The 18,170-nt window shown below is 40.6% G+C and overlaps 1 protein-coding gene across 5 annotated transcripts in view; it reads left to right on the top strand.

Annotated features, from left to right (window-relative positions):
• MOB3B (MOB kinase activator 3B) overlaps positions 1 to 18,170 on the top strand; it is a 119,084-nt gene that overhangs the window by 42,731 nt on the left and 58,183 nt on the right. For all 5 annotated transcript variants that reach the window (XM_052778297.1, XM_052778294.1, XM_052778293.1 and 2 more), the window contains one exon: positions 819 to 1,427. In XM_052778297.1, the coding sequence (XP_052634257.1) occupies positions 1,010 to 1,427 (418 nt within the window). In that variant the 5' untranslated portion in view covers positions 819 to 1,009. The remainder of the gene's footprint in view (positions 1 to 818; positions 1,428 to 18,170) is intronic.

Raw genomic sequence — 18,170 nt, 5'->3', positions numbered from 1 at the left:
TCTATGCTCTTCCTTTTGCAAGAATGGCAATGCCAAGTATTCCCCTGTAGAGAAGATGAATAGAGCGGTAAAGAAAGTGGCAGCTTCACCATCACTTTCTCATCATTCTACACAATCCAATAGAAAATTAAGACCAGTGCTGAATTCCTGAAGGTGGGTCAAGAAAAATAACAGTCTCTGTATGGTTCTGTGGGAAATAGGAATTATTTCTGTGCAATACTGTAGGTTTCACTCTGACTAGGTTCTATGAGTCTGCAAAAACAAATCGTTCATTAATTAAAAATAGAGAACAAATACGGAAAAATCTTGCTTAAGGATTTTTTTCCTACAGAGAAGAGCACTGAAGCTATGGCGAATGCTTAGAGGCACCATGGGTCACTTCAGGAGCAGTTAGATAGGACTTCTAAATTGTCACATAGTATTTTGTCTACTAAACTTACACATACATTATGTATGGTATGCAGTCACTGTAAAAAAATGCAGTAAAATGAAAAGGTTGGTTTAAAAATTATCTAAAGATGGGAAAATTATACAAGATTTATTGAATTCCCATCTTCATGATAACTTAAAAGCATCTATTTGGGTAAATATTTTAAACAGGACAGAGAAGTTAATTCCTCAATACTTTAAAAAGTAAGGCTTTCTTCTTTTTTTCTTTTAAATGTTCATCAGGTTAAGGGTTGGCCAATTTTTAAGGCTAGCTTGTTACATATTTGCTTTTCAGCTCATAATTACCAGAAAATGATGGTAAAACAGCCACAAACTGCCAGGGCCAGACTTGAGCTTACCACTGATGTATATTGTTTCCATATCCTCAGGGACATGAAACCTTTTGGGAAGGCTTTCAAGACAAAGAGCTAGTAGACTGCTCTGAAGTTGATACAAGCTTCTCTGAGAAAACCAGCAGAGCCTGGACGACCCGCGATAGGGAGCAACTGTTTTCAGATACCTGCATTAAATCTCAGCGGTGTTTTTCTGCCAGCTGCTGCAGAGCAGAAGATTAGCAGACATGTCCATAGCACTCAAGCAAGTCTTTAATAAAGATAAGACTTTCCGCCCAAAACGCAAGTTTGAACCTGGAACCCAAAGGTTTGAACTCCACAAACGAGCTCAGGCCTCTCTGAACTCAGGTGTGGACTTGAAAGCGGCTGTGCAGTTGCCCAGCGGAGAAGACCAAAATGACTGGGTGGCGGTCCATGTTGTTGACTTCTTCAATAGGATCAACCTCATTTATGGAACTATCTGTGAATTCTGCACAGAGAGGACCTGCCCAGTGATGTCTGGAGGCCCTAAGTATGAGTACCGATGGCAGGACGATATGAAGTACAAGAAGCCCACAGCACTGCCAGCACCCCAGTATATGAATCTTCTCATGGACTGGATTGAGGTGCAAATCAACAATGAGGATATATTTCCTACAAGTGTAGGTAAGTGCAAGGAAGAAGTCCTAAAGCATAAACTGCCTTTCATTCTGTGTACTAAGCATGTTCTTCTCCCACCCTCATTTTTAAGGACTGTGAAATTTAAGCCTCTAAACAGCAGGCGGGGAGGCTGAGGATGTCTGGCAGAAATGGTGTGAAATATATGAAATGTTAACTGTGGCTGCTAGGTATGGTGGCATTTGTTAGCCTAAAATGTTTTCATTCTAGCCATTTGTCTCTGGTAAGCCTCTCAGGTTAATCACTAAGGGTGGTCAGCATTACATTATTAGCTTGTTGAAAGCTAATCAAGTTCTCATTGCTTTGCACTTTGCCTGGCCACTTAGGCAGATACAGAATGGATGGAAAGCAACGCCTAATTAAAGTGGTATCCTCCCTTCAAAGTGTGTACAGCTATGTGCAGTACAAGGCAGTGGAGTCAGAAATGCAGTGAACTCTGCCCTCCCACCCTCTCTTGACTTCCCATCCAAAACTGATGAATTGGGTGGTGAATTATTCTCCAGATTACTGTTTCTAAGACAATATATAACTAACAAGCTTTGCTGTGGTTTAACCAGACAGCCCAGATGAGAGAACTGTTAAGGGCAGCACAATTTTCCTTTTATAATACTATAGTCAGTTTTCCTGAAGAGTGGAGCGAGTAGGTGGAAGTATCTTTGCTGGAATAGTTCCCTCTGGATGAGGAGGACTTTGCAGAAGAGTGCATTGTGTAGTGTAGACAGCCTAAATCTTTAGCTGTGGCTGCAGGTAATAAAAAAAGACAGGATGTTACACCTTAGAGATGTCAGTGTACTTATGTAATTTTTAGCAGTTTTAGCTAATGAGTCCTGATTCACTTCTTGCAAGTGGGAAAGCTGGGAGCTTGCTGTAAGGAATGTGAGATGTTATATATAAGTACTTGGCCCAGATGAGTAACAAACAAGAAGAATGCTTGTATGTTAAAATTAGTTCAGCCGAATATTTTGCAGTTAATATGCAGCTGGGGCCTGCGGCTAATTGGTAGATGATACATCAAGAGGCTGCGTCTGTCAGTATTTCCTGACCTTTGAAATACCTTATTCTTGGCATTGACAGCTGTTTGTCTGGACAAACTTGTGGTTTGTTTCCCAGTTCTATCACTTTTCTTTTCTACACTAATAGGTAGAAAGAAGGCAGTAACTATATTTTTTACTCTGGACTTTGCCAGCACAGCAAGAAGGAGGAGGATTTCAAAGGAAGCAGTACCATATATTTTGTGTAGTGAAAAATGGGTTTGATTTCTCAAGCATTTGTTGTTTTATGTTTCTTCAAGGCGATTGAATTTTGGAATTGCAGGTGGGTTGAAGGTGCAGTGAAGTATGTAATTCTGCTTCCATTGGTATTTCTGCAGACTTTTGTTACACCAAGTTTCCATCTTGGAGTATTCCAGTATTACTCTGTGCTCTTGCAGTTTGCATACACAGAAAATGTGGTCTGTCTGCAAGCATGGGGAGCAGGTAACACACTGGCATGCTGATGGGCTTTACTGAACCAACAAATAATCTATAACGCACAACCTTTCAGCTCTAGATGCTCCTGCCTTATGTTTGTAGTAAGATACATCTGGAGGAACTTTTATCCTGAAGGTTTACCTATTGTAAGCCTAAGAATGGAATCAGTAAATACCCTCAATCTACTGTTTTTCTCCTCCCAGCAACTCCTGCTGTTGTAGATTAAATCAAATCTGAAGAAACTGAGGAAGGCGGAAGACCTGTGGTCTCTAGAATGGGGCTGGACTCTGATACAAGTCAGAACAGGAATGCTTATGTCTGTGAATAATACATATTTGTCTCACTCTGAATTGACCCAAAGGAAGGGGAAAAGTCTGCTTGAACTTTCATGGAGTGGTGGACTGTACCATGGTTGTATTACAGACCAAGATGACTGGACAGTCCCATAAGGAGATTTTATAGATGCCCTTTGGAGCATTATTCCATAGAGCAGCACTTTCATCTGTATTCTGCTCTCCTCTGCTCTTCAGCCTTTGTTGCAGATAGCATAGTGGCCACCTGCACACTTCTCATTATCTTCTTGATTCTCCAATTTGTGGTATCAAACTGTTGGTACAATTGTTTGGGAGGCCTTTGATCTTACAGTTCAGAAACAGATGCATGCTGCGTTCTGGGTACCTCTTCTCTCAGCAAGTTCCTATTTAGGCACCCAGAACAGTCAAAGGGAAGTTTGGGTCTGTTCTGGGGTAAGTTGCTTTTCTTTCAAGGGAATCTTTCTGATTTATTTGCACATCAATCCCTATCTGTAAATTGGGGATGATACTACCTGCCAGCCTGTCTGAGTACTGCTTATAAAGCTGTTGAATGAAATGCAGTCTCTCAGTATGTATATTGTTACATGTTTTCCTTTTCACAATTTATCAGACAGAGAAGCTTTGTTATTGTGTTGGGTACTGTTTGCTCCTACCTGTTCTGCAGCAGCCTTTGGTTAGATGCACCACAGGTGTAGTATTAATGCAAACTTCTATTTTCATTCAGAGAAATTAATGACAGTGAAAATGACGATTGTTCATTCCTCAAAGCAGTTGAAATAGATCTTGAAAGATGATATACTCAGATGTGAAAACAAAACAGGCATAGGTATGTCCTTACTAATAGTACAATAGTTTTGAAGCATTGAGTGGCTGTAACTTAAAGAGATTAATTTATTTATTTGACTCTCTGTAGCACATGGTCTGCAGAGAATTGTTCTGGAAAAAGTATATGTCCAGTGGATGGGATTTGGGCTGACCTTTCCATTAGCAAATGACTTTGGTGAAGAGATCCAGAGTGGGATTCATAGAAATTTGAACACATTTTTGTCAGCTTAATCCTATTAACTTGTCCTCTTTCATTTGACATATCTCATGCAAACTATCTAAAAAGGGATTTCAAGAACTGCGATTAAGCGTGGGTTTCATTGAGGAGCTACTTTCAAGGAAAATGATTTCAGGATAAGGATAGCCAGGCTTGGTGGGCTTTTTTTTTGTGGTGGTGGTGTTCCTCTGTGGTTTAAAAAAAACAGGAATGCAGTTGAATTATAAATTGTTATGAATGTTATATTTAATCCTCTCAGCGTTTACATTGGCACAATGACCTCCGGCCACTTACCAGTCTCTGTATTTCCTGTGGTCTGGTGCTATTTCCTCTCTGCTTTCTCCAGTCATTCTGGTCTATTCATTTGCTGGTATAGCGTGTCTTCCTCCAGCTACTCTCCTACTAATACTGAACTGGCTGGCAGGAGAAAAGGAAGCTGGTATGGGAATGGAAGAGCTATGAAGAATTGTATGCAGGTGACAAAAACAGGTGCTGAATATTAGCACAACTTCTTTGTATAGGCAAAGCTTTAAGGACTGTCTTTGTAAAATGGCCTCACAACCTGTAGAGGATTTTAGATGTGATTACGTACTTGTTCTTATTTCCATTATTCTCCATTTCCATTATCCATTTTAAGTGGATTTAAGGCATGTAAGAGGCTGACAGCTCTGGAAACAGGTTCTGTGTGTAACCACAGATATACCCTGACCTGTCTCAGCCCTCACAGTGTGGGAATGCAGGAGCAGAACAGAGCAGATTTCACTCTCTATGCCTGCTCAGGCCACTCTGGTGAAAGTATCCGTAGTAGTCCCCAGCATGAATTTTTGTAGTGTGCTGGAGTTTTGTTTAGCTTTAGGTAAACTCTTTTTCTTCAGTAAATACTAGTTGCTCTTCCAGGCACCTAGTAGTCTCACTATTTAAACACCTTTCGAGACATCTATTTCCCAGGCTTATATGGACAACTTAAATACTCCATAGCTTCAAAAGTACCTTTTTTTTTTTTTTTTTTAACTCCCCTACTGTTTTTTATCTCTGTGCTTTTTGGTAAACAGGCTGAAGAAATCATTTGGAGCAGGAAGCAGTAGATCCTTGGGACAGCTGCAAGTTTTGGTGAATTGCAGTTGTCAGCTTTCACTATATGTGTTTGGGCAGTGTCAAAAAAGCAGCTAAGAAAGCAAGTAGCTCTCTGCTGCTGTGCTCCCTTCAGGCCCCGATTCCCAAACAAGACAAATTCAGTTGCCTTAGATTTTTTTCTCCTCCTCTTGTAGCCTTAAATTGGGAGTGATTTTGTCTTGTTTGCATTTTCAGTGAATGGAATGGGGTTTTTTTCTGTTGTAAGAGTCGCTGGGAAAGATATCCAGATATTTAAGGCCACAGGGGATTATTTCATTTATTCTAATCTGACCTCCAGCATAACACAGGCCAGAGAACATCGCCACGTGATTTCTTCATCAGGTCCGTAGTTTGAAATGAGAAGACAGTCAGAAGAGAGTTCTTCTGAAATAAACAAGAACATGGACTTCGTTTCGACTCGACATAATGAAAAACTTTTTCCAATGAGGACAATAAAGCAGTACAGAGCAGGCCCAGAGAGGTTGTGCTGTCTCCATCCTTCGGGCTTTTCAGGACCAGGCTGGATAAAGCCCTGAGCAACCTGGTCTGAACTGATGGCTATATAAAGCAGAAGGCTGGGATGCAGACCTCCCAAAATCTGTGCCAGCCTGAATTATCCTGTGATTCTTAATTCTAGTTTCAGCACTGGCAGGCTGCTTCAGGAGCAAGGGCTAAATTGATTAGAAACTGATTAAGCAGTTTAAGAAGCTGCAACTTGGCATTTAATGGAAGTACAAAATCACTTTTAAGCTATGAGTTTTTGTAGAGGAGAATTTCAGAGGTTATTAACTTACTGTAATGAAATAGCCTAGTTATGGCTGATCAAAATAAAAACATACTTTTAAAGTGTTTAAAGCCTAGGACTTCTGCTGAAAAATTAATACATATTCAGAAATACACTGCCTGGTCCATGCTTAACTAGTAAATTTTGGTAGCTGGCAGCTTCAGAGTTTTTGCACAGAGCATGTGTGTAATGCTACTTCCAAAAGAGGAGCCCAACAATGCATCTACAAAAACAGACCAAGACTCTGGAGGGCCCTCGTGGATGTGATTCAAAACAACCACTAAATCAGGAACTAAACTTTCAATTGTTTCTTACTAATACTGTGGTAGAATTTTTCTGGATCCTTAGCCAGTAATAATAGTTGCCACTTGGGGCACTTTTCTGCAGGCACAGGGAAGCAGCTGATTGGTAGGTATGAATAGAGATTCCTCAACTACTTTTACTGAGCAAAGGCCTCTTCACAATACAGGCTGTAGAAATGTGAGGACACTGTCTGACATCATTGACTTTGTCTTAGAACTGTCCCTGTCTTACTGCTCTTCCAAAGCATGAAGAGGTGCCCATGATGTGGGCAAAGTGGCGTTTGCCTGCATTTGCTGTCTGTACTCTTTCTTCATTCTTTGCAGCCATTGCAATTGCTGCATCTAGGAACCGCCATTGCTTCATGCACACCTGCCCTGCAATAAAAAATGTACAATCTCTACAGCTGGCTTGTTTCTTTCATTTTAAGACAAAACTTTGCCAGGGGCTGAAGGGAGGGGTCAGATTGTTGGCTGTTAACTGGTCATTCAGTCACCCAGTGGTGGATGCATGTAGCTGTAGGCTACCAGCTGAAGACTGTTGTAAATTCCAAACAATCCTTTCTGCTTGATCTTTACACCTGTCACACCAATGCTGGATTTGGGCTAAAGAAGAATTTTGTTTTGTAAAGCTTACCTTCTTTTCACTGTTGCTGCCCTTCCTTGGTCCTTCCTTCAATATGGATGTGCTTGCCAAGACCTTTGAGTTAATCTCTTGTGCCAATGAAATAAAGAAAATTCTGCAAGACATAGACTATTGTATAGCTGTAGCTTTCCTCTGTTCATTAAACTTTGTGAATTCTGTGCATATAGGTATGTTACAGCAAAGTTATAGCAGCAGCACAGCTATCCTCTTAGAAAGTTTGGTGTCTTGAAATATATGTGCCTGGAAAATACCAGGTAGATATTTACAACTAGATTTTATGTCAGAGCTTCCTCCTCCTCTCCCCTTTTTCCTGTTCCTGTGGTTCAGGATCTAACAGATGCTTCTGTGTAAACTAAGCTGGCAGGTGAATCAACCTACAAACCCAGTACAATTCAAGAGTACCATCAAAGGAGATTGATAAAAATTGTGTTGGCCCCATCTCTATGGTGAGTGATGCAGTCCAATAGATAGCTGTCTGTCTGTCCACCTTAGCATTGAATTACTTTCTTGCTGACTTATTATACTTTGGAGCAATTTGATTCCCTTTTTCTGTCTGGTGTCTAAATGCCTTGATTAGTCTAGGCATTCTGCTTATACAAGCATAGGGACTGAAGCTTAGGAGTGGTCTAGACAATCCTCAAGCCCAATCATTGTTGACTGACAGGTGACAGCTCCCAAAGCTATCCTCCCCAGCTGTCTTCCCCAGCGTACCCTCTTGATCTGATGCTAGATGTGCCATTTGAGGAGCACAGAGGTCTGCTTCCAGCTCAGACATGTAAATTAACCCATTCTTCAGTCTAGTTCTGATAATAATAGAAAATATGTGCAATAGAAAGTAAGTGCAAATTCTTTAGCACATTCTCTGCTTTTCCATGAGAAGGATTTGTCACTGCTGCTATGAAGGAACACTGTCTCACCTGGAGAATGAATATTAGAAGGGTGATGCCTCATATGCCAGCTTTTCTGCATTATGGCAATCATTAAGGGCTAAAACACATAGAAAAGCAGGTCTCAGCAGATCTTTTCTTCCATTCTCCATGCTACAGAAACTTAAAAAGAATAAGAACTTAAGTGGTAGCATGAATGGTGGAGGGAAAGCTCATGGGGAGAGGGATGTGTTAGCTGGCTCTGCAAAGGCTGAAAGGTTTCAGGATCTCTGCTCATACTGATACTGCTTTGGGAGGAAGAAAGAAGTATGGAAAACCTGCAAGAAGTGGTGTCCCACATGGGAGCAGGAGTGGTCTGTCTTGTAGCTGCCAGGTCACTTGTTCTCAAGGAATTTAGCTCTCCAGCACACTGTGATTACATACACTGTGGGACATTACTTAAATTAGTCTCAGAGGATCTGCAACTCCACAACCACAGCTTCTACCCTAACTGAACTTGTGACCTCTTCTCTTTAGCTATTGTCACAGCATGGCTGATGTCTACAGTGTGTTAAGTCTATGGCATACTGGGGTTGAGCTTGTGCCCAACTCAGAAGTGTGGGAAATTCAATACCTTGAACATGCATTGCCTTGGAAAGTGGGTTTGTGTGAACTAAGTAGTCTGCATTCCACATTGTTGTGTGCCTTCCTTTTCCTGATGAACAAGGAAAATAGCTCCTTATTTAAAACCTTATAAAACAGACTTTGTCTGATATGCTGCAAAGCAGAATATGTGTAGGAGTAGCATTTACAAATCATAATGACTTTGCTGGTTCATTTTTTGGAACCCAAACAAAATAAGATTCACAAGTGTCAACTTTTTTAGTGGCTACTTTTTGCCTATGTTTATTTTGCCAAATTTAAGTTGTTATTTAAGATCAGAAATATTGTAGAAAATTGGTAGATTTTCTAGAACATGTAGAAAATAGGTAGTCCCTACTCCCACAAAGTATTTTCATCCTTAAGGTCAATCTTTTGAGGACAATGCTGGTACTTTTGGGGCATGTTTTATGCAGAACCTAGCCAAGGAAAGAGACACATGTCAGTGGGGTCTTCAGCTGCCCCAGACGTATGGTAACGATCATCAGAATAAAGAGTGGTCATAGAGGTATGAAAATAAAATAATTTAGTCCTGTTTAAAGTACAGTCTCAGTTTAACTTCATTGTGGAATGGCTAGAGTGCTACAGTAGTGTGGTTCTAAGGGAACTTGTAGAAAGCTTAAAGCCAAGGACAAGGTCTTCGCTTCAGCCAGAGGTATATGCACCAATACTGCCTTTAAGTTTGGCCACCTTCTTTCAAATAGAATTTTGGCCTGCTAGATTCACATAGAGTACGTAAATAGAGCAAAATTAGAAACCTTAACAGGGGAAAACTCATTAGTTTCTTTTAAATGAGGTCATCATGTCTTTTATAGATATTTTTTGGAGGAAAGTCAAATATGTATTTAAAAAATACATGGTTAAAAACCTCTTGTGTTGATAAAAGCTATGTGTGAGCCTTTGTATCAAAATAGTGTGTCCAGCAGGGCTAGGGAAGTGATCATCCCCCTGTATTTGGCACTGGTGAGGCTACACCTCGAATACTGTGTTCAGTTTTGGGCCCCTCACTACAAGACAGACATTGAGGTGCTGGAGCATGTCCAGAGAAAAGCAACGAAGCTGGTGAAGGTTCTAGAGCACAAGTCTTACGAGCAGTGTCTGAGGGAACTGGGGTTGTTTAATCTGGAGAAAAGGAGGCTGAGGGGAGACCTTATCGCTCTCTACGACTACCTGAAAGGAGGTTGTAGTGAAGTGGATGTAAGTCTTTTCTCTCAAGTAGCAAGTGATAGGACGAGAGGAAAGGGCCTCAAGTTGCACCAGGGAAGGTTTAGGTTGGATATTAGGAAAATTTTCTTTACTGAAAGGATTATCAGGCATTGAAACAGGCTGCCCAGGGAAGTGGTTGAGTCACCATCCCTGGAGGTATTTAAAAGATGTGTAGACGTGGTGCTTAGGGACATGGTTTAGTGGTGGACTTGGCAGTGTTTGGTTTACGGTTGGACTTGATTATCTTAAGGGTCTTTTCCAATCTAAGTGATTCTATGATTCTTTACTCTTTAAACACAAAAGCAAGAATGACATACTCAGATAACAAACATTTGTAAGCATAATGTTCATCCTGATAATGCTGCAGAGAAACCCATCAAACTTTCTTATCAGTATTTATAAGTGTCATTAAGTCACTTGTGTGCTTACCATTACAGACAACTGTATTAGTATATTTCTATGCCTAGTTATGCAGAAGTTCTCTGCCTTGAGGAGCTTACATGCTTGGAGAAACAAAAGTCAGCAAGACATTATGGGAAGAAAATTATTCCCAGAGAAAAGCTGTTTAGCATGGCTTCTGCTAGAATTGATTTTTCTCTACCAGGTTAGTTTGACCACTATCTTCAGCTGAACACTAACTGGTAGTGCTGCACATGATGTGAATAGCCCTTGTCTACGTGGCTGCGTCTTCAGGTTTATCTTTTCTTCATGAGTGTGTTTGCATGTGTTTACATTGGAAAAGGCCATACCAAAAAAGTGAAAGCCAAGGACAATGATGGTGGTACTGAAGGGAGTTTATTTCAGAGTCTCAGAGTGGCTCCCCTTTAACTTTGTGGTCGTTGGGTTCACCATTTCTGTGGTATGTTCGCCACTGTAGTCCCTCATGCAGGAGATTGTCAATACTCGGTGCCTTAGTTATTCAGTACCTTGAAGAAAACAACTTGAAATCTCAGCTCTGATGTGATCTTGAAGAAGGTAGCTGTGTTCCTTCTACTGTATTGGTTCTTCAGGATGATGACAGGCCTGGTACCTTAACAGGCATAAAGAAGGAAGGACAACAGTCTCCTTTTTTTTGAAAAATGTAAGTTGGTGTAACCCTGAACATGAACATGTAAGGTTGCTTAGGAAATAGAGGAGAAGGAAAATGCAGAGGCCAGTCTTTGCACCATTAAGGACAACGTTCTTTTTGTCAGAACAACTTTTCTACAGTACACTCAATCCTCCTGTTTATTCACTGTCCCTTTATTCTCAGCAGAGGGGACCAAGGCTTGTAGTTTATGTTCCACAAGACTGTGTTAGAGTAATTCAGCCATTCATTAAAATGAAACACATTTAAGCTTGATTATCTTCCACATTAAGGAAAAGATGAATTACTCTTGAAAGCAGATTCAAATCATCATTGGCTCAGTCATGGAGAAGAGTTTGCCAGTATCTCTTGTCATAGCTACCAACCTACCATGGCCACACAGGATTCGCAGTTGGTGGTCTCTGTTCAGTTGAAGCAAGCCTAGCATTGGCCTAGCAGAAAGAAATGGAGATTAATAAGGTCGGGATTGGGTCTAAATTTGACCCTTAAATCATATGATCTTAACTTATTTTTTGACACTGAAGAGTACCTGCAAAAACGGGGTTTATGTGCAACTCGCTAATTATTTATTGGTCACCGTAATTCAACCAGTTCACATTCAGTGACCTTAAAATTAATGGATCATACCCTGTTTTATTACAGAGGTGTGAATCTAGTATGATACGAACACCAGTTATCAGAATTCCTCCATGTTCAAGCCAGTACAGTTATTTTGCTTAGTAGTCATACTTAGTGGTAATATAAAGCATCCTTCTTGTTTTTACTGATACTTGTGTGCTTAGCATCACCAGGATCTTTGATCAAAACTTGTGTAACAAGAATGGACCTTACCTTACCTTGTCTTATCACCATATAATATACCTCATTGCTTTTTATCTAGTTAAACCAGGCATGTGCTGCTGATGCCAGCTAGCATCCAACAGTGGTAAAGCAAGAAATACTCCATTAAATGGTTTGGGAGTGTACAGCAACACTGCTGTAAAACATGTTTCTTCATTTTATGTTTGTGTAGTGAGCAAGGCATTTTTAAATGGATAATTGTTTTCCTGTAAAAAGTGGGGTTTGAGCGTAGAATTGTTCATATTAGACAGTTGTGCTGTAATACTCCCAAAACATGTTTTCTGCAATATACTTTCTAATGAAAACTTCAAACAGTAAGCAGCACAGAAGAAGTCTTTGAAGTGTATTTGTGTGTGTATAGATTGATACTGAGTGGTAAAAAATAAAGTAACTGAAAACACTCGAACAACAGGACAAAAATGGATACTTGTCAGCTTATGCCCCATGCTTCAATGGAATGTATGTGTGCTCTGATTCTAACACTGCCACCTGTTACATGCTGGGGGACCACCTGACTTCAGGAAAACTAAAACAAAAAGTAAACGCTTTGGTAGGTTGTTTCTCTCTGTGTTTCTATGTGTCTATCCAAGCAGGGATAAAATCCTTTCATACATCTTTGTTAATGTTCTGGAGAAATCCAAGCAGAAGTCATCAAGTACTGGCTGCTGGCCTTCCACACCTGCAGTGCAGACACTTCTATAAATATGACCGACACAAGGTATGCCTGTAGGTGGTGAGTGAAGGGGATTTTTCTTGATAATTGTGAGCCGTGTTTTTCAGTCCACTGATGCATTCAAGCTTGTCTTTCTACATGACTTGATTGCTCGCTCCTACAACAACTGTCCTGTGGCTGTACATGTGACATGTACAACTTTACATGTTCATGGTGTTTAAGCACTGTAGAACTCCATCCAGTCTCCCATCTGCCCACATGGTAACTCTATGCAGTGCAGTTACCTCCACGAAAATCTACTTACTATTTGACTGTTGGAATTGTGCAGATATACAACAGAAGCTGGAATTTCATTGATGTTCTCCTTCATTCTCTCTCAACATATGTAGCTGCTGGCATAATTGTTTCTTTTTTTCTCTATAAGCTGGGCAGTTTTGACTGGAACCTATCAGCCAACGCAGTCCAAGAACTGCTTGCACTGAATCAGGAAACAAAATGCGCATCCTGCATATGCGTTTTGGTCTTTGAAGCCAAAAGATGAAGGCCAGTCTTACCAACGCAGCTGTGACAGGACAAGTGTTTGTCCTGCAAAGAGATCTGATGAGTCACAGAAATAATGTGACATAGTTATCTTCACTCTTACCTTCTTCCAGCCATGTGGACAGAACTGCATACGCTGTCTTAATTAAAGCAACAAACTTCCCTTCTCCTCCACTGATGGTTAATGTAGCTTCCATGTGCCTAAGCAGTGCACTGTGAGATGGCAGACAACTGTTGTTATGCTGTAACTCACATTGACAACAGAGTCCCTGGAGAAAGGTTTTGCAGCCTGACAGTAATTCTCAGGCTGAGTTGTAAGCTCTGTGTCACAGGGATGAACAACTTACAGTAAAAATTCTTTGGTTATAGTAGGCTGTGTGCCACAAAACTTACATGTGCAGCATATGGACTGTGGAAATATCAAATAATTTTCAGTGTTTGACATTGTTTGTACAAGAACCAGTTTTCTGATTACACATTTAACCTCAAAGAATTGTTTTTAAGTAGAGAAAACCACAGAGCGAAGGTCTAAATTGTTCCATTTTCCCTGAAGACTGACACAAGATGCTCTCCAGCAGATGATGCACCACAATAGTTGGTGCCTCCACATGCAAATGGACATGGGAATTTCCTAAAACACAGATCTCTGTAGTGTTTCATGAGCCTCCCTTTTCAAAAGTTTTGCTTTACTTGGAAAATCCTCTGAGCCATGCTTAGAATCCTTGGAATAGGGCTTAAATGCAGGCCATGGTACCTGGTGGGTGACTGTTGTGTATGACTGAGTGGAAAACCCCACTTACAGCAAAGTCAAAGATTAGAAAAGACCTGACAAATGCTCAGAGCATCTCAGCAACACGGTACAGAGTGAAACAGGCTTTACTGACAGTGCTGACACAGAGGACTTTTTTTCTTCTTTCTGTCTCACACTGAGTCATAGAATCATAGAATCATAGAATCATTTTGGTTGGAAAAGACCTTCAAGATCATCGAGTCCAACCATTAACCATGCCCCTAAACCATGCCCTGGAGTACCCTGTCCACTCGCTTTTTGTCACATGTCACATGTCTGAAGAACACCAGGGGGCTGTGCCTTTTCATATGCTTGAAAATACACAGTGGAAACTTGTATTTCCTTCTCATAACGTGAATCAGTGGCACTTTGATTCATGAGAAACAAAAGGAAGGTTGCTGAGACATCTGGAATCAGAGATGATCAAGAAGGGAATAATCAAAATCTGTTAATAGTTGGAAGGGGAAAGGGAGGACAATGAACAGCTTGTCTTTGAAGGACAAAACTCTCATCTGGATATGGAAAGAAGTACCTTTTCTTTTAAGAAGTGGATATTCAGCTGAACTGAGAAACATTATAGTTTACCAATAAATGTATACTGTCAACAAGAGCATGGTGAAATAATGGTAATTGTTGTTCGTACAGCATCAGCTCTAATCAGCCTTAGAAGAAAGAACTCAGCCCTCTAACAGACAAATCCCTAAAGCTTGAAGCTGTTGTACTCGGCAACAGAGACACTTCCAAACCACATGCTGGGTGACATCAGACCTTTTAGAAAAGTGCCAGTGAATATTTGGGCATTAAAACAATACATCTGTTTAGAATTTATGTGCTTTAAAATTAGTTGCATACCATGGCTGCCTTTCTCTTGAAGTTTTAGGGCTTGGTTTTGGTATTTTTATTCAAGATCTAATTGTTGAAAAGCCCTATAAAGCAAGGTAAATGTTACTATTCATTTGTCAAATAAGAGATCAAAGCTCAGGTAATCAAAGTAGTCTACATAATGTATGAGTAGCTATTCAGATGGGAAATTCTGAGTAGAAGTGATTTTTCTTGGATTACCCAGTGGTTCCTTGGTGCATCCAGAAACAGGTAGTGTCACTGATTCGAAGAATACTCTTGATTTGTTCCTAATCCACAAGCTTTGTGTATGCATTTGGAGTAAAGGAAATGAAAAATGAAAGGCTTTAGAAAGACTCCAATCCCATGCATTCCTAGCCCTCCAGGAGAATGCTTGACAGAGTTTCTGGAGGAATTAAAATTGCAGATCAAACAGAAGAAGAGGAAGGTTTTGCCTAGGTGTTTGTTTGCTCAGGACCTAGAAGATTTTTGAATATTTGGTTCCAGATCCATGGCTTTTGAGCACATGATTTGCAGAAGAAATTCTGTAAAGTTCAAAGCAAGGGTCCATCCAGCCCAATAGAGGATGTCCATGGGAGAAGAGTGTAAGAAAAGGGGAAAGTGCTTTTTCCCAGCTTCCAGCAATCCATATGGTAGAGGTGTGAGAACATCCTTTGATCCAGGGTATTCTGGCAAGAATGAGGATCTCACAAATGGCAGTCCCACTGTTTTATCTTCGTGGTGACTCTCTGTTCTGCTCATTTCAGTTTTCTACTGGTTTGAGCTGCATTGAGAATTTCTGCCCATAAATTTTCCTGGTGAAAAAAGAGCAGTTGGAAGGTTTGGGCTGAATATACATCCTTCTGTTCTCCTTCCAAGTGAAAAAAAGAGATCTAAAACTTTATGCCTGATTTGTCTTTCATTTACACTTGCAGTTCCTTTAAATACTTTATAAATTGCCTTTAGACAGGGATATTTTAAAAACTGTTTATGTCACATCAAATTCAGACCCCAAATTTTTGAGTAAAAATCGGTGTTCATTTTTGTATTCAGGCTGTGTTGTAACTTGACCCAGTTCGTTACCAGTTAACTATGTATTTTTGCTGCAGAGATCACAAACATTTGTAACTGTCCCAAGGCACAGCAACAGGTGTCAACAAACAAAAAAATAATGGTACAGTAATTTAATTGCCTTCTGAGAAACCAACAGCAGCAAAAGAGAGAAAAAACCCCACAACTGAAGCTTGTTGACGCAAAGAAATTGGGGGTATTCACTGGTGGACATGTACCACTGGCATTGTGATAAAGTTTTAGTTTTCCATAGTCCATGCCACCTGCAGACAACTGGGTTGCAGGACACTGAGGACTTCATTTTGAAGCTGTAGCTGCTTTCACATGAGCTGAGAAGCTTTACAGTAAAGCAAGCAATGATGTAAATATTCAAGATGAAAAAATTGTCACATGGAATGTAGCCTTCAGCTAAAATGAAGGATTTCCTTGTTATCTCTCCTGTCATCTGCCCAAGCTTATCCTAGCATGTCTCCTATTATGAGGGCTCAGCTGTTAACACACACAAAACTTCTTCTCATTCTATTTAAAATATGTCTTAACAGTTCCTCTTTTAATGAAATTTAAAAATCTTCCCATTCTCAGAGTAAATGCTGGTGACAGTGACACCTTCCTTGATTTTTTGAGCAGGTTTTTCTTTATGTGAGGATTTATAGGGCTAATTTACAAAAGTTATGTTTGTTGTATCAGGATCTTTTTTTGTTGGTAGTACAATTTCCCCTGACATTTTTTATCATCAGGTTGGGTTTTGTAAATTTTGGAGGGAACAGTCAGGCTCTGACAAATGTCATTGACTTCCAGTGAGATTTCTGATTCTAAAATCTGAATCTTTTATAAAACCTTTCTAAGCAGACTGATTCTATGTGGCATAACTGGGAACATTAAGCTAATGATTTCTGTTATTGGAAGTAGTTCAGGGTGTGTAGGCCAAAATAGAGAAATACAGAAAAAAGCCCAGTTCTCTTCACCAGCTGCAGTCGGTATTCACTGCTTAGTCGAAGCTGTCCTAAAGGTCTGGGAAAACTTCTCCAACAGGTGGGATCCTCAGACATACACCAGTACCATTGTAGTGCACCAAACCCAGTTTAGGGGGGATGTAGCATGGGATAACAAAACTGGATTTCTGCTTTGGCAGAGTTTTGTGTCAGGCAGCTGCAGAGATCCTGCAAACTCAACTTAGAGCCAGCTTTGAAAGCTATTTCATCTCTTGCTTTATCCTGCAATCAAAACCACAAAAGCTCACCTGAAATAGCAACAGCTAATGAACTGTACCTGCCTTTCAGCATCATGTGGATGTATAACTATGGAGGCCACACATAGAGTTAGAGGTCTCATTAAAGCACTGTTCCTTCAGAGAATTCAGAGTCCCCATTTTTTCTAATATTTTGGCTTTTGGAGTCTTAACATTTTCACATTGAGCAACTCCTTTTCAGTCTTATTACATGTTACATATTGTGATAATGTAAACTGTCACCTGCTAAATTTCTGGTTTCGGACTACTAAAGAGACATTTATAAACTTTTCCAGTAATAACTAACTTTCACTCTTCTTCCAGCAATGAGAAAACAAACTGTCCAGTGTCAGAGTCATATTCTGCCTTCACCAAGGTACACAAAAACCTTGCTGAGCATGTATGTACCTAAGTTGTTTGCACCCTGAATCCGTTCCCAGTCTCCAGGCTGTGCTGTTGGTCTGAAGTGGAAGTGTAGGTGCATTCCTTTCCTGCTGCTGGGGAAAGAATTGCTCTCTGAACCTGTCAAGATGCCTATATTCAGTACTGTTAGGTCTAGGTCTGGTACCATAAGTTACTCTGTCAAAGTACTCCTACAGCTGTTCAAGTACAACGCCAGATGCAAGTTGTAGAGTACAACTCCAGTACAACTCCAGGTTGGCAGATGGGAAAAGGCCTCCTCACCTCCTAATGTGGTCATGCAGCTCCAGTGTAAAGGTGTTCCTTAAAGGCCATGAGCGCAGCATGGTAAGACAGTGAACACTGGTCCTAATCCTGGCACTTGGAGCTCTACTGGACAGAATTACAGAATCACAGAATAATTTAGGCTGGAAGAGACCTCTTGAGATCATCTAGTCCAACCTCCCTGCTCAAAGCAGGGTCATGTAGAGCAGGTTGTCCAGTCCACAGATGGAGATTCCACAATGTTTCCAGGCAATCTGTTGCAGTGTTTCACCACCCTCACAGCAAAAAAGTGTTGTCCTGTGGTCAGATGGTATTTCATGTCTTTTAATTTGTGCCTGTTGCCTCTTGTCCTGCCAGTGGGCACTACAGAGAAGAATCTGCCCCCTCATCTTCATTCCCTCCCATCAGGTATTTATACAAACAGGTAAGGTCCCCTGAGTCTTCTCCAGAGTGGAGAGTCCTACCTCTCAGCCTCTCAGTCTCTTCTTCATCTCTATGGCCCTGTCCTAGACTCAGTTCAGTTAACTCCGTGTCTTTCATGGGAGCCCAGAACTGGACCCAGCACTCTGGGTGCGGCCT

This window comes from Harpia harpyja, chromosome Z (assembly GCF_026419915.1).
Source record: "Harpia harpyja isolate bHarHar1 chromosome Z, bHarHar1 primary haplotype, whole genome shotgun sequence".
In the NCBI taxonomy this organism is placed as follows: Eukaryota; Metazoa; Chordata; class Aves; order Accipitriformes; family Accipitridae; genus Harpia; species Harpia harpyja.
The sequence above is the reverse complement of the archived record's forward strand: the minus strand, read 5'-3'. Positions and strand labels throughout refer to the sequence as shown.